A 26,289-nucleotide genomic window follows, 5' to 3' on the forward strand; every position below is an offset into this window, starting at 1 on the left:
GACAAAGCTCTGAAGAAGGGAGGTTTGACTCTTGAAAGCATACACCCTGAAAATCTTATTGGTCTCTAAGGTGCCACTATGTTTTTTTTTAAAACTAGGTTTCTACATTTCCAGCTGTATTTTGCTGTTTCAAACTGGTGTCAATGGGAAGCTATGAGGGAAAAAAAACACTGAACACAGAAGCATAGCTTGAAATGGGCTTAGTCAGTTTTATGTGGAATTCTCTTAATACCAAAATCAGCCAGATGGAGAATATTACCTTGTTAAATTAAGTCTAGAAGCCTACCTTTGTCGGCTTGGCCTAATCCATATACCGTTTTAGAGATCCTAATATTCAGAAGCATAGGGTTTTGAAAAGCAAAAGAAATGAGTTGTTGGGCTGGGAACCCTATTAGTCTCTTTTCTGAGTAGCCCACTGAAGCCACTTAAATTTGTCAACTCAGTCCACAGCAGATAATCAGCCAAAACATTCCAAACACTGCACCTTTTAATGTGACTAATAAACTGTGTTACTGGGTAGAAGCCCATTAAAATTTGTAGTCTGGAAACTCTTATTAGGTCTCTGTGTGACTTTTCTATAATGAATTTTTAAGATATGCCTTTTTGTTGCTGTTGTTGTTAAACATACTATTGAACAAGTAATCAGGACAGGAGGTTGCTTGGTTTGCTTGGATTTTTTTCCTTCCCTAAGGTTTTACCAGGGGAACGAAGTTGTTCCCTTGCTTGCTTTACCTCCCGTTATGGTTTTAATGTTGCTGAGTCAGGAGGAACAGGCCCTTCCTTCAAATAAATGCAAGCTCTCCCGCTTTAGCTACTCGCTTCTTCCTTGGAGAGAAAAAGTGCATGAACTGGTGGGGGGGGGGGCTCCTCCTGATCTCTCTGCAATCCTCAGTGGACTGGGATGTCAATATACAGCTTTGGCAGACAGAATTGGAATGCCAGTTCTGGAAATGTGTGAATGTTTGCAGCCTATGATGAGTGAAAAGACAGCTTCTGGTTCCTGTGAAGATGAGACTGGAATCTAATAGGTGAATTCTTCCAGTGATTAATTGGCCAGACATCGATGCCATGTTGGCTTTTTCTTATAGTTGCTGTCCATATGCTTCCTTCATATTTTCCCATTTTCTCACAGATGAATTTACAGGGTGTGAGCAAACACCAACTGTGCCTTCTCTTCCATGTAACACATTTTAGTTCAGTTGGATCTTCTCTCTTGAATTACGTAGTGGATTTCTGAGGATGGGAGGAGGAGCAGCATTGCAGGGGGTGTTTTGGGTGGAGAAGTCTCACTCTGTATACAGAAATCCCTCCTGGCCACAGAAATTTGTAGTAGAGCCAAACCTCTGTCTTTATTCTTTTGTAAAGTACAGTCCAGAGCATATTCTATCACTGAGTTAAATATTGTTGGTTTTGAATTCAAGCCAAACTGGGTGTTTGGCTACATGCCTACTGTCATTTTACCTTTCCTCATGCACCATTTGGTTTGTGGCTGAACATCTCTTTGCAGATTTCCATCACTGAATGTGTCCGGAGGTAAAAATACACCTCCCAGTCTTCCCTCTAGGGTTGCCAATCTTCCTGTGAGGCCTGGCTTTCCTGTGTGGTGGGCAGGCTGATGGGTCAGCTGTGGAACTCTGTGTTCTGAGGTAAAAGTCAGGTAAAGGAAACTGCAGACAATTGAAGAAAGATAGTATAACACTCCTGAAAAGGGATTTTATATAAAAGTCAGTATGACAACTGAATTGTTAAATGTTCATGGGGAGATGGTGCACGACTTTTCTAGGGGCCATTTCAATGTGAACCTCTCACATGAACCTGCTGAAGTGTCCGTGACACCACCCCTCCCTCAGTCCAACTCCACCTCACACCTCTAGTAGCCATCATCTCTTACTGCCCCAAGAAGCCTCCTGGCAGATGTTGTGCAAGATATACCGATGCTAAAAGGAGGAAGCAACTTAGAGATGCGGCAAAGAAATATGCACATCGTACTCCTGTGTTGCACTGAGCAGCAGTGGCCAAGTACCAGCAAGTTCTGAGTTCAAGGGAAAGGTGACCATCTCTGCAGGCTTGGGGACAGTAGTGACGATCATAGCAGACCTAACAGGCACGATATACCCTGGGATTGCCACTATCACAGAGAAGTCCATGGGCAGGCTGTGCAAGCATGCCATTCTGACCCCCAAGAACGACAAGGCTGCCATCATTAATGAAACACAACTTAACTCCCTCGAAGGGGCAGAAATGGAGTACAGATCTGTGGACGCAGTGGTGCAAATGGATGATGCAGTCCACTACCCTGTAGAGTTCCTCAACATGCTCAACCCTCCTGCTTCCCAGCCCATAAGCTTCTCCTCAAAGTGGGGGCTCCAGAACCTCAGCCCACCCAAACTCTGCAATGGCACCAGACTATGAGTGAAAGCCCTCCCCAGGAACATCATTGAGACCACATAGTTCACCAGCAGTGCTCGGGGGGAGTCGGTGTTCATACCATTCATACCATCAGATAACCTCTTTGAGTTCAAGAGACTGCAGTTCCACCTCAAGGTCTGCTTTGCTATGACAATCAACAAGTCCCAGGGGCAGATACTGAAGGTGGCAGGAATTGATTTAAGGGAGGACTTCTTCTCAGATGGGTAGTTCTACATGACCTGCTTCAGAGTAAGCTCACCCAGCAGTCTGGTGATCCTAGCACCTGAGGGGAAAACCACCAATGTGGTCTACAAAGAGGTCCTTCAGTAGAAAAAAACCGGTTGTACGTATTTTTCACTTTATTTCTTGCACTACAATCTTTTCCTTTTAAAAATCTCTTCAATAAATGTTACATTTCAAAATTCACTTTATCAGTTTTTGGTATCAACATGCTTCACTTTATTCAAACACTTTTGTGAAGCTCAGGTACTATGCTACAAAACCAACTGACCCCCCCCCCCACACACACAAACCAAAAAATGTTACATACCCATAAATATTATAACTGGATTTAGAGTAGTTAAATACCATAGCGAAGCATGGACATCAAGCTAGTAATTAATAAAGACAAGTGTCCTGACTGACTCATCAACCCCCTGCCCAAACCTCTGGACCTAGAAACATGGAATTAGGGGAGAACATTCCTTTCATGATGTAAACATCCACTAAGAAAGTATTTTAAGAAATTCACCCCCTAAGGGGGTAAAAAGGGGTAAAATGTGTTTTCCCAAAAGCATACAGCTTCCATGTGTGGCTGGCAGGCTGCTGCCTGCTTGCACCCCCGCCCACTGCCAGCTCGGCCACTCTTCTCTGATTGGGCCAGCCTTTCAAGGTCATTTGCAAAAGCAGGCTGATTGGGGCTCACAACATTCCACACCTCATCTTCCTCCAGAGACAGTTGGAACACAGAGGTCATTTGCGTATGCAGCCTGATTGGTCCTCACCCCCCCCCAATTCTAAACAGTATGCAGTTGCTATTGCGAGTAATTGAATGTGTCCTGAGGTGAAATGCACCTCCCACTCTTCCCCTAAAAGTTGATTAGGGTTGCCAGTCTCCCTGTGGGGCCTGGCTTTCCTCTGTGGCTGGCAGGCTCCGATGTGGCTGGCAGGATTTAAAGTAGTTCAATACCGTAGCAAAGCACAGGTATCAAGCTAGTATGTTATAATATAGAAGTACATTTATATTGATGTACCTTCTTTAGTGTTTACAGTGGTGTGAACTTGGGATAGCCGCAGTCATCTTGGACTCTCTTCAGTTCCTGCATTTTGCACTGCTCATCATTTGTTAGAATATAATTATTCACCAGTAGTACTCCAAGTTGATACAAATTATACAAGGAAAGTGGATAAAAATTGTCAGGGGAACAAAGACTTTTCTCCCATCCAGGTATCTTCAGTATCTACTATAGGATAGAAATGAACCAGCTAATACTATCATGGCAGTTGTGACAGAAGAGGACTCACAGCATTGATGAGTTGTGTTGAAGGTTTCATTGTCTAGCATGATTACTGTACTGTATTGCAGTATACAGAGACTGTTCTTCGTGTTTCTTAGACTCTGAAATGTGTCCCTTGCTAACACTACTATCATTCTGTTATAGTTGTCATATACATATTTCTTTTCTAGTTCTTGGTTTTAACATTGATCAGTTCTGAACAATCTGGTGCTCATATATGCTGATGCAGCAAAATGTTAGCATGTATTTGCTTTGACTTGCACCATTTGGCTTCACTAGCAGCCCTATGTTTAACTATAAGGCTTGGTATAGTGCCTGCCAAGATGTGGTTTAGAATGTATTTGAGACAGATATATTTCAGAAGACCAGGTTAGATAGACTTCAAAAAGTGCTTCTTTGATTAGCCAAAAGTAGATGATATGCAAAGCTTCTGAATGTATATGTGCCATAACTTTGAATACTCTGAAGAAATGACATTTCAAAATTAGGAAATAGGCACCATTAAACTTGGATCCAGTGCCCCACTGATGCAAAGTTTAGAGCAAGAGGTGAAATTGCTCCCTTCATCAATATAGATCTGCACCTTTTAGTCACTTAATTGTACAGAATGCGATAGTCTGCAATAAATTGGCACTAGTTTAGCTAAGCAGTTGAAACCAATGTCTGCTAAGATCATTTATAGTACTTAGCATTTATTTAGCTTATTACCATTCAAAGAACATATTTTTTTCTAGTCTTTAACAACCCTATAAGGTAACATTGTCCATATTGCAGATGGGGCTTACAGTGTGGCTTCATTGTATGAAGTCATCTAATGTATTCACGGCATAAGCAAGATTTGAATGGGGGTTCTTCATCATAGCTTACCTACTATGTTATGCCAGCTCCCTGGTTGAAAACAACTGTTCTCTTCAATTTGTGGTTGAACCCAGCCTTGCTGCATAAAGCACTACATAACAAGCAGGAACCCTGCCAACTTGTGTCATTCACTAAAAGAAATCATAACTGCTAGGTTGTCCTTTTAGATTTCAGCAGTGATTTTTCCACTCTTAATAACAAAAACATTGCACTGTCAGAATAAACACTGGGAGGTTGTGGTAGACTGGATTATCACCTTTCGCATGCCAGATTGCTGATATACAACTTAGAGAAGGGGAGAATAATGCCGCTGATTGAATAGCTGTGAACTAGCTTAATAGGAATATTCCTCTAACTTAGAATGGCTGCATGCCTGTTGAAATGTTTGCTGTGCTGTAAAAGCTGGCTGGTTGCAAAATAAAATTCATTTGAAGCTAAATAAAATAAACCTGGCAGAGCTGCTGAGAGGGGGCTGAATGTTGAAGTATGCTATTTTTAATGAGGATGTATAAATAGTTTTATCAGTCGCCAAGCTACCAAAAGCCTAGTTCTGCAGCAAAACAAAACATCTTTTAATCTGGTAAAAACAAAATTTGCAATGTATAGAGTTGGAAAGAAGTAAGAAAATATTTTAAACTAATATGGAGAGCATCTAACTGATAAAAGGCAGGCTAGATTAAATTGACTGAGGCTTTACTGCTTCCTCTTTTTGCCTGTAAAAATCTGGAATTTACTGCCTTTTTCTTATTTACATTACACACTTCAGTAATTCCTTATCTCTTTGGAATGCCATAGTACAGATATTATTGTCTTATTTTTTTTGGTAACAGTTGGGTATAGCAGATTCTGATTTGATGCATGAGATTGAAAAAGTAGAGTTTGTGAGTCCTGCTAATATTACCACTTCATTGTTAAGCTAGAGGGCTGTTTTTGGAATAGCTGCATGTTATCCAAAGAGTGTGGAAAATTTGGGCATGCAATAGGGAATTGAAGTATAAATTCATAATTGGTGCTGGGAATGTGGTGATGGTGGAAATTGCTTCTAATTTTTTAGTAGTTGTTTAGCTGGGCTGTTTTTCCTAGCACAGACATTGCAAGTTTTGCTAGTGGTGCATAAATATGGTGTTTAATTAGGTTTAGGAAGTTTTTGTTGTGTTATGATGTTTCTGCTGACAGTGAAAAGTAAAACCCCATTTGTTGGCTAATCAAACAATACAAACTAGCTTTCAGGGCACTTAAAAATGCCCAGGTGATATAAATGCACAAGATGGTGTGTGTCTTCCAAAAACATCTTCTGTAGGCAGGAGTGCTTTGTGCAAATGGTTTAAGGATGCCATTATTTTGACTCATAAAATAGTGAACAAAGTCATGTCTTCTTGAATTACCATTCACTCCACGAGGGCACCTTAGAAGAGATCTGTAGGGCTGAAGTCTGAACATTTGTTCAGACATTCTCCCAGTATTATAAAGTGTTTCCATTGAATCTGCCTTCGGATAGAGATGTTTACAGAAGGTGCTGATTCTTTTAGGTGCAGTGAGAAGTAAATTATTTGTTGGTTTCAGTCCAAGGGGCTGAGGGCAAGGCAACTTTATTGGTTTACAACTTATGGAGCCCTGGGACAACATGGGGTGCAGATTCAGGCATTGGCTGACATGCTTACCAGCTAATGACCCTGTTGCCCCCACAGGCCACCTGCTGAGGGAGCAAAAAAGGTAAAAGTAGTCCCCTGTGCAAGTAATGAGTCTTGCACAGGGGACTGAATGGAGGGACTGAATGTCCCCCCATTATTCCCCATGGGGGGACGTTGCCTCATGTTTTCTTGGCAGACTTTTTACGGAGTGGTTTGCAATTGCCTTCCCCAGTCATCTACACTTTACCCCCAGGGGGAACAGTGGAATTATAGGAAGTAGGATTCCACATGGGCGCAAACTTCTGTATGGATCCCCTGTTACTTGGGAGTGAGCATGCCCTGACAGCCCCTCATCTGGATTTGTCCCTACCATGCATCACTCCTAAGATCCCTTAAGGGAATCCCCAATTATGGGGAAAACTGGACTCGCAGGCCGTGCCCCCCCCCCAAGGTTCTGTGCCCAATGCCAAAACTGCCTCTACCTGAAGTTGTGATAAGGATAATAAACCAAACAGAAGAATCAAACCCCCAGAACTGTGTTAGAAAACCAACAGATAACTCTCCAGTGAAAAGAATTCCACCCACTGTACCAAATTGCCAGATATCCCAATACACAGGTAGGAAATGGTTGGGAAGCTGGTCAGGAACAGAGTGGTGGAGGGCTCATCTTGGCTCTTAAATATATACTTAGCCAGCAGATGTGAGTGAAGACTGTGATCTCTAGGTCCAATGGCTGGAACTGCCCCCTAACCACCTGGCTAGCCTGTTGCTGATTGGCTAGCAAGGTATTTTGACTTTTTGGTTCCCTGTGCAGTCCCATGGAGGCTGCTGAGAGCCTCTGGACTCAGTTATAATTTTTTTCTCAGATTTCATGTTTATTCCTAATGAGGGAGAGGTTTTTTTCAATTTTCCTGGCTTTTCCTCTGATGAGGTCAAAGTTAACCAGGTCTACTATCAGGAAGATGCAGTAGTACCCCAGTTGTCTGTTCCTCTTAAAGAATGGGACTTTCAACTTTTTGCCTTTATTACAATAGTCACTGAAAGCAAAACAGATGTCAATAAAATGTTGACCTCCTTCTGGGTGGTGGTGGTGGTGGTGGTGGTGGTGGTGGTGGTGTGTGTGTGTGTGTGTGTGTGTGTGTGTGTGTGTGAGTGAGTGAGTGAGTGAGTGAGTGAGTGAGTGAATAGTATGTCTTGCCATGCTTAGCACAGTGTGGGATACCAGCCAGCCAGAAGTTGATCTGGCATATCCAGAAAGCTCTGTCCCAACTCTTGCAGCTTTTTTGATGACCTTGAGCCACAGTTTGCCACTGTGTAACTGAGTCATGCCATTAGTAAAATAAAGTTATTGTCACTGATACATTACAAATAATTTTAGGATATTTAGATGAAAGGTGCTGAAATGACACATTTAAGCATGTGCTTCTTTAATGAGGAAATAAGCTGAAGGCATTGATTTGTGTCTGTAGGTGGTACAAAGTTAACTACAAATAGCTATTCATTTACTTTCTTAGTACATTCCATATGTGGATTTTTAAATATTCCATCATTAATGTTAGTGTCACTAAAATCTCTCTGCGTGCTATAAGATTATGTTAGGTTATTTCACTCAATTTTCTGACGTTTAGAAATCATTTTCTTCCTGCAGATTTCTCCTTACCTCCTCCTCTTTTCCCTGACCTCTTATATTTTACATGGGATATGACTGATTGCCAATTGTTTAAATTACAAGCTGTAAAGAGATACCCGGAAATAATAAAGTGTTGAGAGAAAAGTAAATCCCTTTTCAAATAGCGAGAGATTTAGGCCATATATTTTTCAGACTGCCATTCATGAACAGATTTAATCAAGGAAAACTGTTAAGTATTACAGTTTGGGGTACTGGAAACTCTTTATTATTCTTCTGTTACCTGTCAATATGTCCTTGGTGCCCTCGATATATATTCCACCTTTCACTAATGATTTAATTTTCAAGAATAGTTTTTACATGTGGATGTGGATGTGGATGTTGAGCTCACACTTGAACACAGAGTGTTATCATAAATTTGCATGCCCAGTATGATTCCAGAATTATTGTCTTCAAGGAAAATATTATAATACTTTCTCTTGCATTGAGGGATTTGTCTTTGGCATGTAGAATATTGTGCTGAATATTATAACAACAGCAACAACATTCAATGTATATACTGCCCTTCAGGACAACTTAGTGCCCACTCAGAGCAGTTTACAAAATGTGTTATTATTATCCTTGCAACAATCACCCTGTGAAGTGGGTGGGACTGTGAGAGCTCTGAAAGAGCTGTGACTGACCCAAGGTCACCCAGCTGCCTTTAAGCAGAGGAGTGGAGAATCAAAACCGGTTCCCTAGATTAGAATCCTTTCGCTCTTAACCACTACACCAAACTTGATATTTTGAATATATATGCCCTGAGCATGTCTGCTAAATTTCATTCCATGTTCCATGTTCAGTTGAGTAATCATGTCGCAGAGTGAATTAGGAATTCTTTGCAAAGCTTTAAAACTAGTTAGCAAAACTTCATTTTTCTTAGCCACATCAGCAGATATAACATGCAGGTGTTGCTAAGGTGGGTTGGAGGAATTTGGATTAAAGAGAAGAATGGGATCTCACAGCCTGCTCTTGCACTCCTGGTACATCTATACTATCTCACTGTGATTTTGAAATGGTTGGCTCTTTGTATACAATACACTGCAGAGTCAAATGTAATACTGAACTTTAAAATGTATAGGATTTGGATAATAATGCTGGGTTCATTAGATCCATTCGTTAAATTTTTATCCCACAACTTTGTGCCTAACACAGAATCTAAGTTGAAACTTTCCTGCATATATTAACTCAAGGAAATGATTACTTGAATTTATGAACCATTATTCAGTTCCCTTGCTGTGCTTTTTAAAAAAAACTTAGCACAATATCTCTGATTTAGGAAACTTTAAACCTAGAAAAATCACTGTATAGAACACATCAAATAATATTCAGTGGGGTTTATCTGGTCTGTTTTTTATTTTGTTTAAATGTTGAAGTATTTTCTGCCATGACTTGTAATATTAAAAAAAAGGATGTGGAGGTCATGCTACAAAAATACACAGTTGTGAACATTCAGGCAGCTGTAGAAACATCACTCATGATAGAATAAAGCCTCCAGTTATATATTGGGGCCTTTTCTAGAAATTTAATTAAATCAGAAGGATTAAAGTATAATCAATACATCTAACTCTCATGGCCAGATCTATGGTTGGTAGCATATATTGTATGGGGGCGAAGGAAATTACAATTAGTATCTATGGATATGTAAATGTAGAGTCTCGAGCCATGAACAGAGAAGATAGATCTTTCTATATACCTGAGAAAAGCCCCAGGTTTTCTGAAGAATCTGAAATACAAACCCACCCACCCCCTCAAATAATAGAAGCAGTGCCTGTAACTGAGGGGGCAAGGCCTTTTCCTGGGCTGTTTTGGCCTTTGAGAGGGGATTTATGGGCAGGCCAGCAGCAACCAGTGAGCAACCTGCTACCTCCTGACTTGCATGCCTTAGCCAGGCCTGGCTCACCACACCATGAAAGCCAGTGTGGTGTAGTGGTTAGAATTTCAGACTAGGGTCTAGGAGATCCAGGTTCAAATTCTCTCTCTGCTGTGGAAGCTCACTGTTTTTTTTGGGCCAGTCACACAGTTTCAGCTTAATCTACTTCACTAGGTTGTTGGGAGGATAAAATAGTGACAAGAACAATGATGTAAGTTGCATTGGGTCCCCACTGTGGAGAAAGGTGGGGTAGAATAAAGTAAATAAATAATATGTATAGCTGAAAATGGGGTGCAGATATTAGATAGGTTTGTTGGTGAGAAAGGTGAGGATATGGAGGTCACTAGGAAGATGGAAAGAGGAAATAGTGTGAAGAGGGGGATATAGAGGAGAATGAGGTGCCCTACAGAAGTCCTTGTGAGTTCCCTACTACGCAACTGGGTCTGTCAGGCAGCCAATGCCGCACAACTTGGTCAGATTTTTTTAGGGAGAGGCAGCTAGGGGTTGGGAAGGATGGAAAATTGATGACTGGGGAGATAAAGGTAGGTTGACTGAGGGTGGGAAGGAGAGGAGGCAGGAAAAGGGGAGCGGGTACGAGGGCTTTCAGGGAAGAAGAAGTAGTGGGACTGAGGAAAGTAAAATGATCCCAGTAAATCCTTGCGGGCCCCTCACTTATATCCATCTTAATCTCAGTTCTGACCTCTACTTGTAGTGGCCTTGGTCATGACTGTAATAGATTTTTATCCAAAATTCAGGATGATTGTGGCCCAAAATGAGCTGTTATTTTTTATATTTATTTGTTATTACATTTATGTGCCACTTTTCTTGTCAGACACCCAATATTATTTGCTGTAGTAGCCAAAGGGAGAAAAATTTCCAAAGAACAAAGCAATCAATTTAAACAGTACAATTTAAATAATCAGTGCGAAAGAAGAATGTGTCCTGGGTGAGTCCTACTTGCTTCCCTGCCAGAAGCGCCTCTGTCCATGCTGGAGTTTAAGTAGCTGTAATTTTACCATTAATAGAATCATGGCTCCCACAACACCCAAGGTGACTTTAATAGCTACAGTCAAATGGGCAACAAGTCACCCATGAACTCACAGTGTACCTCCACCATTTACGTGTAGTCTAAGGCCCTTATAAACATTTAACTTTGAGTGAAAATAATGGATATTTAAGTCCTCATGAATGCAGAGAAATTTGAAACTCATAGGAGGAAAAAAAGAGAAGTGGTGCCAACTAAATGTAAGATCAGATTAATGTTTGGTAAGCATATTATTCTTAGATTTGTAATTCTGAGGATAGTTTTGGAATGTATATACTACAGAGTAAAAGCTGCTTTTGTGTCTTCTCCATCCTTGCATGCTGTTTTGAAAAGTTTTTAGCTTTGAAGGAATGGTACTTGGCACTGGGAGACTGAAAACACCATTTGTGGAATACCTTGTGTGGTGTTTTCAGCCTCAGCCCTTATAAAGGTATACCCAAACTCTTACAACTCGCTTCCATAGTCACCGACTCACCTCTATCAATACAGAGAATTTCTTGGTGCAATCTATCAGTATCTACTTAGTATCTGTTCTACTAATAAAAAGTAGTATGTAAATTATGTGCCCATTTTAGCTGCATGTTCACATGAGGCATGGACTTCCACATGTAGTTCAGCTGTGTTTATGTGATTCTGTCCATGTGTGGTGGTAGGTCATAATGTTTTATTCCTCCTGGCCCTGAACTTACCCGTAGCTTAACATGTTATTTATGATAAAATTATGCAGCAGGATGCTTTTGATGATTTGAGCAGTATTGTATCTGCTAATATGTCAGGATTTGTTAACCAATCACTGTTGCCAGGTATATTTTTTACTTTAATGTCACTGAGTTATTTTCGGTCTTAGTTTTCGAATGATGCCCTAGAAAAAGATGCTGTCTTGGGTTCCCTATCCCTACAAGAAGTTGGTCTGATTATGTCACACTCTGTGCTCTGTTGTTAGACACCAGGTATTATTTGCTGTAGTGGCCAGAAATATTCATAATTAAATCTCCAGGCTATAGCTGTATATTTTGTAAGGAACAACCTAATTTAGGGATTAGTAAGCCATCTGTTTTGCTGGTAATACTTTTTTATATTTTGAACATTAAGTATGTATATGAACTACTTAAGCAAGAAGTATATTGTTTATATGGATAAATTATATGATAATGGCCAATGGTCATAAGTAATAAAAATAACTGATTAAGTTGTCTGTTAATTAAATCAACTAAAGAAGCAGTGAATTCAGGTTGGCAGACAATATGCCACTGGCTACTGATTGGCTCAACCAGATCTTACACACCTAGGCTAGAAATAACATGATGCTACCATGGGTGTGGCAGACACAACTCAACATCAAAACTACAGAGCTTAACATGTCTAGACAAAGACGCAGGTTGAATGGTGGAGCTTGCTCAGAAGGAGAGCCTGCATTTTCTCAATCTTTTGCTCAGGTTAATACAAATGCTGCAGACAGTTGAAGGTGGTAAGCCACCTTTGGACCTGATACTGCTCCTTTGAAAGGGACAGCCTGGTGGGAGGAGATCCCAAACTGTTCTCAGGGTAACACAAGGTTCTTGGCATCCTTAGGTGGAACAGCCAACTCAAGGAAGAAACTAGATGTCTGCAGTTGGAGTGGCATGCACAGTTGATGAACACAGCCAGTGATTCGAACATCTCCCCACCTAGGTGGGTGACTCAGATGCCCAACAAGCATTGTCCATCACTAATGCTGTGACAATCCATATTTATTAAGTGTATCTTGTAAATTATTTGTTCCTTTGGGTTTACATCAGCTGTATAAGTAGGCAAATACTAAGGCCTACAACATTTATGAGCCTGTGGGGCCCCTTTGAAATTCTGACACAGGGTGGTGGACACAATCACTAAATGGCTGCCACAACAGGTGGAGCCAATCACAAAATGTCAGGGAACGAGTTCCTTCATAACTAATAGTAACTATTCAACATTCCAGGTAAAAGTTCCTTTTTAAATGAACATAAGGCTCAAAAATATTTTCTTGCATACACACAGCTTACCTTCATTCCTGCAGCAAAGATCCTTGTACTGTGATGGCAGCTGCTGCTGAACTTTTTTAAAAAAAAATCTGCACAGCCAATCAGATCTCCAATGAGCCCTGCTGGACAAAAGCCTACCTGGCCCTACCCACTTTTTTAAAACACTTAGTGGACCCAGAAAAGGTTTCAGCTGGTACCACAGGTACCACATAGGGGATCCTTGGCCTACAAAGTACAGATGATAAAAATACAAATGTGTATAAAGATAAGAAATGAACAAGACTTCCAAGTTTGTTATAACTTCAGGATGGCATAATAGAGTGAAAATCTTTTACAAATGAAAGCTTCTATTTCAGGCATGATGAACTCTTTTTGGAAGCATAAAGGGAATATGCTACTCTGCACTGGTGGCTTTAGAGAAAACCCAGGCAGTAAATGAGTCCATTTTAAAAAATGCGTCTACTTTTCATCCTTATGTCATTTGCTTTTTTGAAAAAAAGAATGTTGGATTTGGAGATGTGGTTCTAAATCTTCCTTCCATCTATTCTTTCAACTATTCGGCCTGTTTCATTGCTACCATCATAAGATCTTAAATACCTTATGTCCACTAATGGAAGAATCAGATCTTGAGTTCAGTGGCTATTTAAATGGTCAGCACAATAATCATCTTTAATATTAATTTTTGTGTGTGTGTGTTTTAGCAGTAATGCCGTACAGTGCCCTGTCATTAGACTGGGTATTCAATCCTAAGCGAAGGCACATTGAGCACATTGAGAATTTCCAGTTACTAATAAGTCAGAGCATCAGAAAAACAAATAAGCTTCAATCTCAGCATGTGTTCAAATCTCACCTCAGTTATTGTTGAACACTTGCTTAAAAGCTTGTGTGAAATTAAAGGCCTACACACATGTTCACCAATAGATGCCCATTTAATGTTATGCCAAATCATGTTGTGATTGGGATACAACCAAAAGAAGTACCAAACATTCTGTGTAAAGTTTTTGTCCCGTGTATGATGTGCACACACTTTCAAATACAAAATCAGAAACACAGCCTATAACTTGGCAATAGGAAAAGCAGATAATGAACTGGAGATACCTCTATTGTTACTATATCTTTTGCTTAATGATTTTTCAAGAGCTACTCATTATCTCATTCTATACATTTATTTGAAGTGATTAGAGGAAAGTATGGTTGAGCTAACCATGGCTAAACTTAGGTAACAGTAGTAATTAAAACTGGCTGTGAAGTGCAGGTGTGGGTAAAGAATGCTGAAGTATAGACTCAGAGTTGGGAGAAAGGAGTGAGTGATCGATCCTGTATCTCATATCCTGTCTCTTTGTCATCATTAAAATGTCAGGAATGTCATGTTATGCCAGAAGGACTTTTTGTAATTTCATCTGTAAAAAAGACCAGGAAAGGAGGAAGTCATGCATTCAGTTCCCCGCAGCTGACATGTCATATACTTTAGGTACTCAAATGCAAGGCTAGGGTTTTTTTATTTATAGGTATGACATGAGAGAGAGAGAGAGAGAGAGAGAGAGAGAGAGAGAGAGAGAATCAGGAGGTCATCTTACATTTCCATACATGTCCAGTAATAATTTTTTGTGTATACCATTTTGGGAGGGCATCTTTCAAGGTAAAGCTACAGGTAAATGCAAAGTTATAAAACTGTTCATGCTCCTTTTCTTTTAGGACTGATTTTTTAAAAGTCCCGTTGTTGGACGAAAGAGGCAATTGTGGATTCAGTGCTGTGTTTCACAGCTGAGAGGTCTGAAACCAATGTGTAAATTAGCAGGAAACCTACTTTTGCTGTAGAAGAGGTTATAGGTCTGGATTTACAGCTTCTTCTTGTCCACTTAGTATTAACTGATACTAAAGATATGGTGAGGAATTCTTGGCAAATAGAACATGGATTTAAAAGTGCATTAAAAACAGCTAAAAATAGAGTAATAAGACATTGGAAATGAAAAAAAATCTCTCTGTTGCACAATGTGTGTTACCCGTACTGAGTTCAGTAACATATGATAAAATAGCTTAATAATTTTAGAACAGGATTCTCAATCAGGGGGAAATGTTTGCTTCGCTACACTTGTTTCTAGCTGAAATTGGCAAAGCACAGTCAGAAATATAAAATGGGGCATATACGTGTCCTGAAAAGTTCCATTTTTTCCCCTCTGTGCTATTTAACTTCTGTTCATGCTGATCACCTTCAGGTTAGACTACTGCATATGGTCTGTACATGGGGCTGCTTCTGAAAACTGTTTAAATATTTCAACTAGACTAAAATGTGGCTGTGAGGGGGGAGATGAGGAGCTGGAAGGGAACAAACAATTCCTCTCCAGCTCAGATTGTGTCTTAAATCTTGATAATGTGTACATGCATGTTTGTCTCATGCTCACCTTTGTACATAATCCAATCATAGGGGACATGAATTTCAGCAGCATCTCTGCTTAATATTAAGAAAGCAACTGAGTCTGATTTAATGGTGGAGAACAATCCCAAGCAAGCCCATACAACTGAGGAAAAGAGGGTAGTGTCCTTATGGGCAGAGGCTAGAACATAGTGGTCGGCCATGTGCAATCCATAGCATATCCTGTTCAAAGAATCTTGGATTAAAAAACTGGAAAAGGTTTATGCCTGGAACTTTGAAAAGGATTCTGCCTTTCTGGTTTGGTCTAAGGCACCTTCATTTGTTGAATGCTGAAATGTGTGAAATGGTTCCATAAATAAAGCACACTAATGTGATAATATGGCCATTTTCCAAATCATCTGAAAAGTTAAGAGTGAGACCCTCAGTTTAAACTTGCAAGAGATGTGCTTAGGAGAATTGCAGCAGTGTCTGATCTGTCTTTTTGCTACAATTGCTGTTTTATGCTCCTGATCAGACTTGCATGACTTATTAGAAAATGGCAGTCTAATGCTCCCCCCTCCATTTTTCTCTACAGGGCAAGAGCTGGATTGTGAAGCGGAGTTATGAAGATTTCAGAGTACTTGATAAGCATCTTCACCTGTGTATTTATGACCGGCGCTTCTCCCAGCTCTCAGAGCTGCCTCGTTCTGATGCCTTGAAAGACAGCCCAGAGGTAAAATATGAAGTTTATCATCACTTGAACGAATCTGGCTCCCTGTGAGCAGGCAGGAGTTGTAGCGAGAAGGGGAATCTGTACTTGAAGTCATGGAGATAATGCATTACAGCTGAATTATTCAAATGTGCAGATCTGTTAAATGAAGAGTGGTAAGAGGATAGGAGGAGTCAGCTGTGTAGTCCATTGTTTTCAATGTGTCGGGTGTTTCCATAACAGTTTGCTATCAGGAGATGAGTAATAAAAGGACTGTGATGTGTTAGACAGACATTGCTGTTAGGCACAGAAAATAGCAAGACATTGAAAATATCTGATTTTGTTAAGGCAAACATAATGTCTCAGCTTAATAACTAAATTAAAAAAAAAACTGGTGTGTAGCTTAAATTATATGGTGCCTTGCTTATTCTACCTGTGATCTGGCTCTTTAATTTAAGCAAAGCAAATTTCCTTTAAAAAAAAAATCAATTGCAAATCCCATGCACGTTCTCAGTTTACAATATAAGTAGTTTACATATTCAAAGCCTCTCCTTGGAAGAAGCAAATATGTCTACAGCATATAACATTATAACACAATTATTTACATAATTATAGTAATAGAATATTTAAGAAACTGTACAAGAAAGCAGTTATATATCTGATTCATTTTCTAGCAAGGAAATGTCCTCTGAAAAGCAGCATAGCTCAAAATGTTTGGATGTCTCTGCAACATACAGTATTGTTGGGATTTTACTCCCATTCCTAGGATTATGTTCATGTGGGCTCCTTCTCATTCAAGGTTATTTGTATTATAATGGCAATTGAACATGTACAAGAATGTATGTGAATTGTCTACAATTTCACTTTAGCTTGGGGCATTACTGGTATTCTGTACATGCTCCATTGTAATAACATTGGCACAAAAACTTCCTTTCTCTCACTAGATGAGAGAGATACCCTGCAGTTTATGCAGGTATGGATTTTTCTGCTGTTGGGTGAACTGCGCTTCATTCTGTTTTTGATCCTCAACCTATGCACAGTCAGTTGTCTTAATGCTGGTCTGCTCTTCCTCTGCCTCCCTCCCTAATATGCTTCAGATAGGCCACTTTCCTCCCTAGCATTTTCGATGTCTACCTGATCATTTGATTGTATTTATAAGGATTTTTTTTTTAAAGGACACAAAAATCTAAACCTCTTTTTTCAGCTTGAAAAAATTCTCCAACAATGGAGGGAGGTGGTTAATGACTGCCCAAAGGGCCTGCCAGTCAACTTTGTTCGTGACCACTTGAAATGTAAACAGTTTTCCTCTGTTTACACATAGAAGAAGCAGATGGTATATGAGCCCACCCTTCCTACATCACAATAGCGCCTTCTTATATTTGCCCTTAATAGATTCAGCCCCTTTCAGATAGCTGAATGAGTTCAGCATTATGTATTCATTTTGTCAAAATTCTCATCTTAACAATACAGTCACACTGAAATTACAATAAGGGGGGAACAAGGAAAAAGTCTTCACCAACTACATCTTCATATCTACATAGTTTCATGAGCAGTTTTACTTTACTGAATAATTACTCGGGGAAAGCTCATAACTCAGTAGATCACAAGCTTTGGTTCCATATTTACAGCGCAATCCTAAGCAGAGTTACTCCAGTCTAAGCTCATTGAAATCAATGGCCTTAGACTGGAGTAACTCTGCTTAGGATTGCACTGTTTGTGTTTGGCATCTTCAGGTAAAGAATCTCAGGTACCTGGTGATAGGGGAGGCCTCTGCTTGAGAATTGGAGAGCTGCTGCCAATCAGAGCATGCAATACTGGGCTAGATGGAGCAACAATCTGACTCTGTATAAGTTTGATTCATAAGACAAAATTCTTCTTGAGAACATTTGCACCTTTTTTATAGAGTTTATTTACAGAGAGTAATTTTTACATACTGTTTCCATGGTTCAGTTTCCATTGAAAAAGTAACTTGCGGCCAAATTGTGGCACTCTAACTGCGGAGACGGGGGCATACATGTCTGATCGTTTCTCCATCCTATGACCCAAATCGGTCTTTGTGTCAGGGCAGGCCCATGAACAGCATCATCTATATGTGTAAATCCAGAGCATGGATTCTGGGGCAATGAATTGTTTGAGTCTGTTGTATACACACAGTTCCTAGTCTGGCATATAAGTCTCCCAGGGAGAGAAAAGAAGGTGATACTTAACCAGAAAGTAATTTTATTGACTGAACCAAGGTAAAGAATAGCAAAGGGAAGAAACAGAATGGCAGCATTATAAGATGGGGAGACTTGAATCCCAAAAAAAGGGGGGGGGATCACATTTACAGAAACCTCATGTTCAGTTATTTACTTTTAACTCAAATTGTGTTCCTGCCATGTAGCCAATCCAGAGAAGAGCAACCCAGAGGGCAGAAAGAGGTATGGGCCTGCCCCAAAGGGACTGGAAAGTATGGTGGGATGAATTGGGAAGAATTTTTAGGAGGAGGCCCTAGCTAGGGAGGGGTGCCATGGCAAAACCAACTAGCTGTAAGGCAACCAGCCATGAACAGAAAAAGGAAAATCTAAGAAATGGAAGCAAATAGGAAGGCAAGAATGGCCAAGGCTGGGAAAGGAAGCAGAACGGGAGAAGAAAAAGCTTACTTTGCCTGTTTTGATGAGCAAATCTAGTGATTTCAGTGTTAGCAGTGATAGAAGAAAGTTTGTAAGCAGAACTGCCTATCAAAAATGGAGTACTTGGTATGCCCTTCTTATGTATTTGGAATTACCTGGGTGCAAACACGGGAAGCATTGCTGTTGACTGAATTTGATGCAGAATGACAATCCATGGTAGAATTGAGTCAGAACTTCAGGATCCATCTGCCCATTGCTGAAATTTGGATTGCACTATGATTGGTGAAACTTTAGGATACTTGGTGAAAGGTTCAGAATCCAAGCTGTCATAGGACAGTTCAAACCGTCTATTGGAAGGAGGATCTAGTAACGATGTACCTAAGTGATATAATAAGAGGGAGAAGTGGGTCCAGATGCAGGTAATAGGTGTGCTCATACCTATTTACAACAGCCAGGAGATGGGATAATGGCCTTTCCTGGACACTTGATTGAATTTCCAGTGAAGAAAATCCTGAAAACTTTAGTTATTATCTAGTAAATTTAGGTAAATTTAGGTATCTCCCCATATGTACCCCGGAGAGCATTAAGATCAGCAAACAAAAACTTGCTGGTGGTTCCTGGCCCCAGGAAGGCCCAGCTGGCCTCGACCAGGGCCAGGGCTTTTTCAGTCCTGGCCCCAACCTGGTGGAACTCTGTCGGAAGACACCTGGGCCCGCCAAGACCTTATGTCCTTTTGGCAGGCCTGTAAGACAGAGTTGTTCCACCAGGCATATGGTTGAGGCCTGTCTTTGACTTCCTGATTGCTTAGGTGCCTCCCTACCGGTCTCCCACCAGGGGGACGACAAAGTCATCTGCCCCCTGTAAGTGCTGTCACCAGAATATTATCAAACTATGGTCCCCACCCACTCCTCTTGGTTTGTTTATGTTCGGATTGGGGAAATTGGAGGGGGCCGCCATCTGATATGCTGTTTTAGGTATTTATGTTTTCTGCATTTTAAAACCTATTTATATATGTATATATATTTTTTAAATGCTCATTGAGCATTTTATTGTACCCCGCACTGAGCCCGTTCGCGGGGAGAGTGGGCTAAAAATCAAATACAATAATACATACATACAAAAATACATACATACATACTTAGGGACAAGGGAGCACTGGAGGGCTCTCAAAAGAGCTTTGGTTGATGTTCCCCTGAAGCTATCAGTCAGCCAAGCTGCTTTCTCTTGAAAGTATCTTAATTTAGGAACTTTGCCTTTAATATTAAAAGATGGATGCATCCATACCTCTAACTCCAAAAGGCCTGAAGATCTTAGGGTGCATGGGGGCAGTAATCCTCCCAAAAATTCACAGGAGCAGTTTGAAGTGGTACAGCCAACACATGCTTCAGTGGGAGCTTGACCACAGTCTTAGATATCCCCAGATCTTTGTTAATTTTGCTTTAAAGCCACTGAAGGGACAGTTCTATACCATTCCCTTTGAAGGGACCCCCCCCCCAATCTATAGATATAGCTAGCTATCTGACATGTCACATTTCAAATGTGCTTTCTAGATGAGGGACAACAGAAGCCTCCTGTCTTGCTTAACCGTTAGCAGATACTCGTATGGAAGAAAAAGTAAATCATCCTGAACCTTGCCATAAGCACCACTGAAATGTGCTGTACTTGCCTATGGGAAATCACTATCAGGGCTACAGCTATTGTAAGTCTTGACAGACTGGAGACATCAGGATTTAAAGTGTTTAGCAAAAATGCATTCACAGAAAAATAAAACACCTTCCATATAAGATAACTGTAAAAAAAATGCTAAGACCTAACACTAATGGCTCATTTATCTGGTTCCCAAAGTCGGTGGAGCGCAGAAGTATTTTTATGCTTTCTACAGCAAATTATTGTCTCCCACTACCTCATCTTGAAGGTTAGGTCTTCTGCATCAGCAGAATTATACCGGTCTTTCCTTGCCCTTTGCAGCTTGTGACCCAGATGCTGATGGCTTACCTGTCACGACTTTCCGCCATTGCCGGCAACAAGATAAACTGTGGTCCTGCCCTCACATGGATGGAGGTACTGTCGATTATGCAGCAGTGTGCTTTGCTCCTGAGCTTCTTCTTTATTGTTTGCTAAGGCAGCCCACCATGGCAGCTTTGCAAGTCACAAGTGCAAAACAAGCATTAAATCAAACATTGATGCTGATACTAGCTTATTCCCTTCTAGTGTTGTTGCAAAAGACTGTGCTAGAAAAAGAGAGAGAGGAGGAATAAATAAGTTACATTTATTCTCTTCCTTGAAATAGTTCATGAAGTCTAAGATGTAGACTATGTGTACTATTGCTCTGCTAATAGATGTGTACTATTGCTCTGCTGTGCATTACTCCAGTGTAAGGTGTGTTCTGATGATGCAGCACACTCCAAGAGCATTTTATAGCATTGAAAAACGCCTCAGTAGAGGCACACACTGGTACCAGTGGAGTGAAGCTATAGAATTCTCCTCGAGGTATTTAGTCTACTTTTGCACGATATCAGTATTTCTAAGAATTTACACTTTGGGCACTGTTGTAAATAATGTAGGTATTTCTCAGAAAAGTGGGTTTTAGAAAAGCTTTCAGAATTCATACCCGTTTTTCTGCACTTAGTTAGTGAGGTAGTATTGCTTTCTTAAGCCACACAATTTGCTCTTGATTATATTTCTTCTTGTCTCTCCCTCTTTGTAATAATAACAGCTACCTCTAATAGCAAATATCTACTTTTATCAGATGCTGCTGTTGGCACAGTTCCATGTATGTCCTCCTTCTGCAATACTTGAGGGCTATTTCACTAAGAATCTCTCTACTTGAGACACCGGGGCACATATCTGTCAAATGTCGGGAGACGCAATGTTATCCGGGAAGTGTAGTTTTGAAAGACAGTCCTTGTGGAGATCACTCCAGAGGGGACGGATTCTCTCACAGCCCTCTGCCACCTCTGGTGTGCTGGGCTGTCTCTCCTTCCGGAGCTTTTACCGTGCCGTCCTTGCTGCTTAAAACTTTGAAGTAACCGAACTTCAGCAGGGCAAAGGCTCTGGAAGGGGAGACACCAGAGACAGGGAGGGCTGTGAGAGAATCCATTCCTTCTGGAGCAATCTCTGCCGGCTCTGTCATTCAAAACTACATTTCCTAGCTAACATTGCGTCTCTTGACACATTAAGAACATGTGTCAAAAGTATTGTGTAGAGAGACTCTAATCTTCTAATGAATTTTTATCTATAAAATGTTTAAGGAGGGAGGACAGATTCTGAGGTTGTTTATTTTGCGTGCCTCAGGTGATATATTCAAAGCTGTTTCATTCTCCAGTTTACAACTCTGGTGCCATTCAAAAAAAAAAAAAAAGCTTTTCTTGAACTGATCTTAGCTAACCAGGAATAACATAGGCAACATAATAGTATCACATTGATACAAAGCCAAATGAGAATACGGGCTGAAGAATTTTTCTCCCTCCAAATAGTCTTCTTGTTACAAAATCAAAAAGAGTCCAGTAGCACCTTTAAGACTAACCAATTTTATTGTAGCATAAGCTTTCGAGAATCAAGCTCTCTTCGTCAGATGCATGATACAAACTGGTCAAATACAGAAGAGGAGGAGGGAGAGGGGAGAGAAGAGGACATATATCAGAAGGGGACAAGATGCAATTAGCGGGGAGGCAACCAAAACATTCCTTTGCTAGTAAATGTAAACATCTCTTTTTGGTGTGGAGTCAGTTTGCCGTGTTAGTTTGCAGCAGTATAAGCATCCAATTCCTATGTAGTATACGTAGCTAATCATATTTGCCTGCAAGATATAACAGAGTTAAATCAGTGGCAAACTGTTTGGTAGCTCCCTGACCCTGGAAGAATCACCAAAACAGAAATGTTACATTATCCTACTATATGAAAGGCAAGCCGTATTGGTGACAACTCACTTCTTTTTAAAACTTGCGCAGGCGCATTGCTGATGAATCTGGCCTCAAGGTTGCTGCAAAGTGTCCACTTGCCGTTGGGAGGGGCCTGCTGAATTGTCAGTCTAAGCACTCCTCCCCGTGCCTCCCCTCAGCACCCTCCTGCTCTGGCCTCCAGGCTGCTGAGGAGCGCTGCTTGCCGCCGGGAGGGGGCCCACCGAATCAGTTTTATAGAGCCTGTTGTATTTTTTAACACAACAGGCATGGTTGCTACTGCAAACAGAAATATTATTTAGAGATTAGTGTTGTATCTTCTCATTCTCAGGTATACAGTGCCTACATAAGACTTTTTCATTCCCCCTCCATTTTAGAGAACCCTCCAAATTCTGCCATCTCTGCGAATTTTCATGAAATCCTTCCTATGTACAAAACCAATAAAACAAAAAGATTGAGCTGCCTGTCCTCAGTTGCCTCACAATCTACTATATCTTTTATTACAGATTGATAACAAGGGGAATCACCTGCTAGTCCACGAAGAATCATCCATTAATGTCCCGGCTATAGCAGCTGCCCATGTCATTAAAAGATACATTGCACAGGCAGCTGATGAGTTATCCTTTGAGGTAAATAATTGAAAGAATATTTTTTTTGTCAAATGAATAAGGAAAAATATCTAATGCTATGTGTGCAAATTTTAAATGTGGATTTGGGGCATTTTGAATATCTGGAAATGTGGGTGAACACATTAGCTTAGTTAATCAAGAAAACATTGTGTGAGTGACCTTTTAATATATTAAACCCACAAATCTCACAAGTTGTATCAACCCCAAGTCTTAGCAAAACTTTTTGTTAATTCAGTTTGTTGTATAGATAGTTAAATGGAACCCTAGAGTATTTATCATGAGATAGCAACTTAAAAGCTTGGACAAAAATCCCAACGGCTGATTTTTAAGGTCCAGTTGCAATAACTAAATCATAGTGTCTTTTCTAATCTTATTTTAAAAAAGACTCCTGGGCATTTAACATATGCTAGCTTTTGAGTGAATTATTGTCCCTGCTTAGTTGACAAATTCCCAGCTCCTGTGTGGTTACCATATGGCTCATGATCAAGATACATCCCCCTGTAAAGTGCTGTTAATGGCCCACAAATTCCTATTAAATTCTTGAAATTCTTGACTTTCATTTTATATATATATATATATATATAAACATAACATAAAATGGTCTCAAAGGAGTTTTTAAACTTCTTCTTTCATCTTTCTCTCCTGCTGATGTAACATCACATTTCCTTGCTGTATTCTGAGGAAGAAAAGGGTATGTAGGGGCAGAGGCTAATGCAAGATAATGAGACCCAGATAAAAAGTAGTTAATTTGTTCAAGACCAGCCTCCCAAAGGTTTACATGCTTCTGGGGTTTACTTAGCTGAATATTACATTCCGCTTTTTATTTAGAAAAGCTTTTGACCCTTTAGCTATTTTTGAATAAATAATCTTTATTCATCTATTTAAAATGCACATTGTATAGAATTTATAATGCAAGGACTGCGAGTGGTAGATTTCAGGAGTGCTGATTGCAGAAGGATATTGTGACTGCTTTTTGCAGTGCTGTAGAATGTGTTTCATCTAGAGATGAGTTTTTCTAACAATACTGAGAAAAAGATTTATGTTATTCATTTCCAGGTGGGAGATATTGTATCCGTTATCGACATGCCTCCAAAGGAATTGACTACCTGGTGGAGGGGAAAACATGGATTTCAGGTATGCCCTGGTATTAGATTAAGTTAGCATTGCAGAAACAGTTACATACTTGCAGAATTGTAGCTGATGTTAATAGACTTTTTTCTGGTATATTCATAATGCATTGTTTCCATAATTCTGAGAAGATTTAAACATTTAAACATGAAAACATTAAGACACGAAAGGTGTGTGAAGAACCATGCAGTGCCATTTAATTCTTCAAAGGCTACATAGTGAAAATGGTGACCCCGATGGGCACTCTTCCTCTGGCACTGGGGAATGCAAATGTGTCATTAATAGGAGGGCTTTTTTACACAGACAATAGGGCTGTGCTATAACAATATGGTTCAGAGAGATGCTTTGGAAAAAACAGGGAATGTAGATTGTAGTACTATACTATCTATTGATTTAGATATGCTCTTACTGGGTAGTTTCTGCATTCTTTCATGTTCCAATCACTTAGGTTTGTTTTCAGCAATGTTTCATCTCTGTATTTCTGTATTCAAATTTATGTTTCTGTATTTAAATTTATGCTACTTTTCTAATTTCTGCAATGTATATCCTATTGTATTGTTTATTGAATATCCCAGCTGGTGTTCATATTAACTTACACCGTGTAATCTGCCTTGAGTCTCAGAGAAAGGCAGAATATAAATAATGTTTAAAGAGAACCAGAACTGAAATGTCAGCCTGCGCAGAAGAATATTGACATAATTCTTGCATGTGAGTTCATGTAACCATTTGGATTGGATGGAACAAAGCAGTCAAAAGACTAGATCTGGGAATCAAGATTACTCACTTTCTTCAGGGCAGGGCTCCCTCAATTTTAACAGTTGCATAGAAAAAAGAAGTTATAAACACACATTTTCTGTTACCCCTGCATTGGGAAGATGGTGGAAAAAATGCTAGATGCAATTATTAAATGTGTGGGAGTCTCCTTGCTGTAGATTTTGGCATCTTTAATTATGCTTTATATGACTACAGCCCTTTCCTATTGCTGTGGCCATGTGAGAATAGGAAAATGATCTCATCTGTGTGGTGTTTTTGTTTCGATTTGGTTTTGAATAACCAAAGGGGCTTTGAAGCCAAGGAAATCTCAAAAAAAAATTATACTTTTTTTCAATTTTTCAATTTTACCAAGTTTATTCGTCCAATTTTTATCAAATATCTATCACCTTTCAACGGATATCTATGGGGTTAACCCCCCCCCCCCCCGTCCCTTATCAGACAAGAAGATGCCTAATTGCATACAATTACAAGGACATCAATAAACTGATATTACAAGTGTTCCAAACAGTCCAAAGAAAAGGTGCTGGAAAAGTACCGGAAAAATATAGTGCTGAGCAAAGTCCGTTGATTATATTTATGGCGTGTTTCTTCCACTTGAGTGCACTAGAAAGCAGCCTTGAAGCAATTTTAAACGGGCGGTGTCTCCCGGCGTCTGGCCCCGTACTTGACTAGTGGGCTGAAAGAAACGTTCTTATTGGGAGAGAATGCCCGACATGCGTGGCAGTACAACCATTTTCAGAAAATTTAACACGACCATGGAAGGAACACTCCTGCTGGGGCGCCAAAGAACGGGCAGCTTGCACTAGGTGTCAAAATCCAAAATATCGTTTTTAGGCTATGGCATCCATTTTAGGTTGCAGGCAGGCTACGAGTTTAGCCGGCTGGAAAATCACTCGTTTCAAGTGTCGTATATCTCTTCAGGCCAAATTTGTCTATAATCTCTTCATCTAGTTCTTCCCCTATTCCGTTGTCAAGTTGACTGCTCTACCGACCAAATTGTAGTCAGGTTGTAGTTGATTTGGTTTTGCTCTTGGTTGTTTTTGGATTAATTGCTAGTTTAACAGGTTAGCCATGGAGAGAATTTATTTTCCTGTTCAAAGCAGGACCATCCAAGGGATCGGGGCAAGTTAATCTTCTGGGCCTGGTAATTCTTGATCAAGTTAACCCAGGGCCTCCAAACGGAGAA

General features: G+C 40.2%; 1 protein-coding gene across 1 annotated transcript in view; it reads left to right on the forward strand.

Annotated features, from left to right (window-relative positions):
* ARHGAP32 (Rho GTPase activating protein 32) overlaps window positions 1-26,289 on the forward strand; it is a 246,304-nt gene that overhangs the window by 150,803 nt on the left and 69,212 nt on the right. The window contains exons 6-9 of the mRNA XM_054998383.1: window positions 15,948-16,085; window positions 20,642-20,734; window positions 23,079-23,201; window positions 24,258-24,335. Of these exons, the coding sequence (XP_054854358.1) occupies window positions 15,948-16,085; window positions 20,642-20,734; window positions 23,079-23,201; window positions 24,258-24,335 (432 nt within the window). The remainder of the gene's footprint in view (window positions 1-15,947; window positions 16,086-20,641; window positions 20,735-23,078; window positions 23,202-24,257; window positions 24,336-26,289) is intronic.

This window comes from Eublepharis macularius, chromosome 14 (assembly GCF_028583425.1).
Source record: "Eublepharis macularius isolate TG4126 chromosome 14, MPM_Emac_v1.0, whole genome shotgun sequence".
Classification (NCBI taxonomy): Eukaryota; Metazoa; Chordata; class Lepidosauria; order Squamata; family Eublepharidae; genus Eublepharis; species Eublepharis macularius.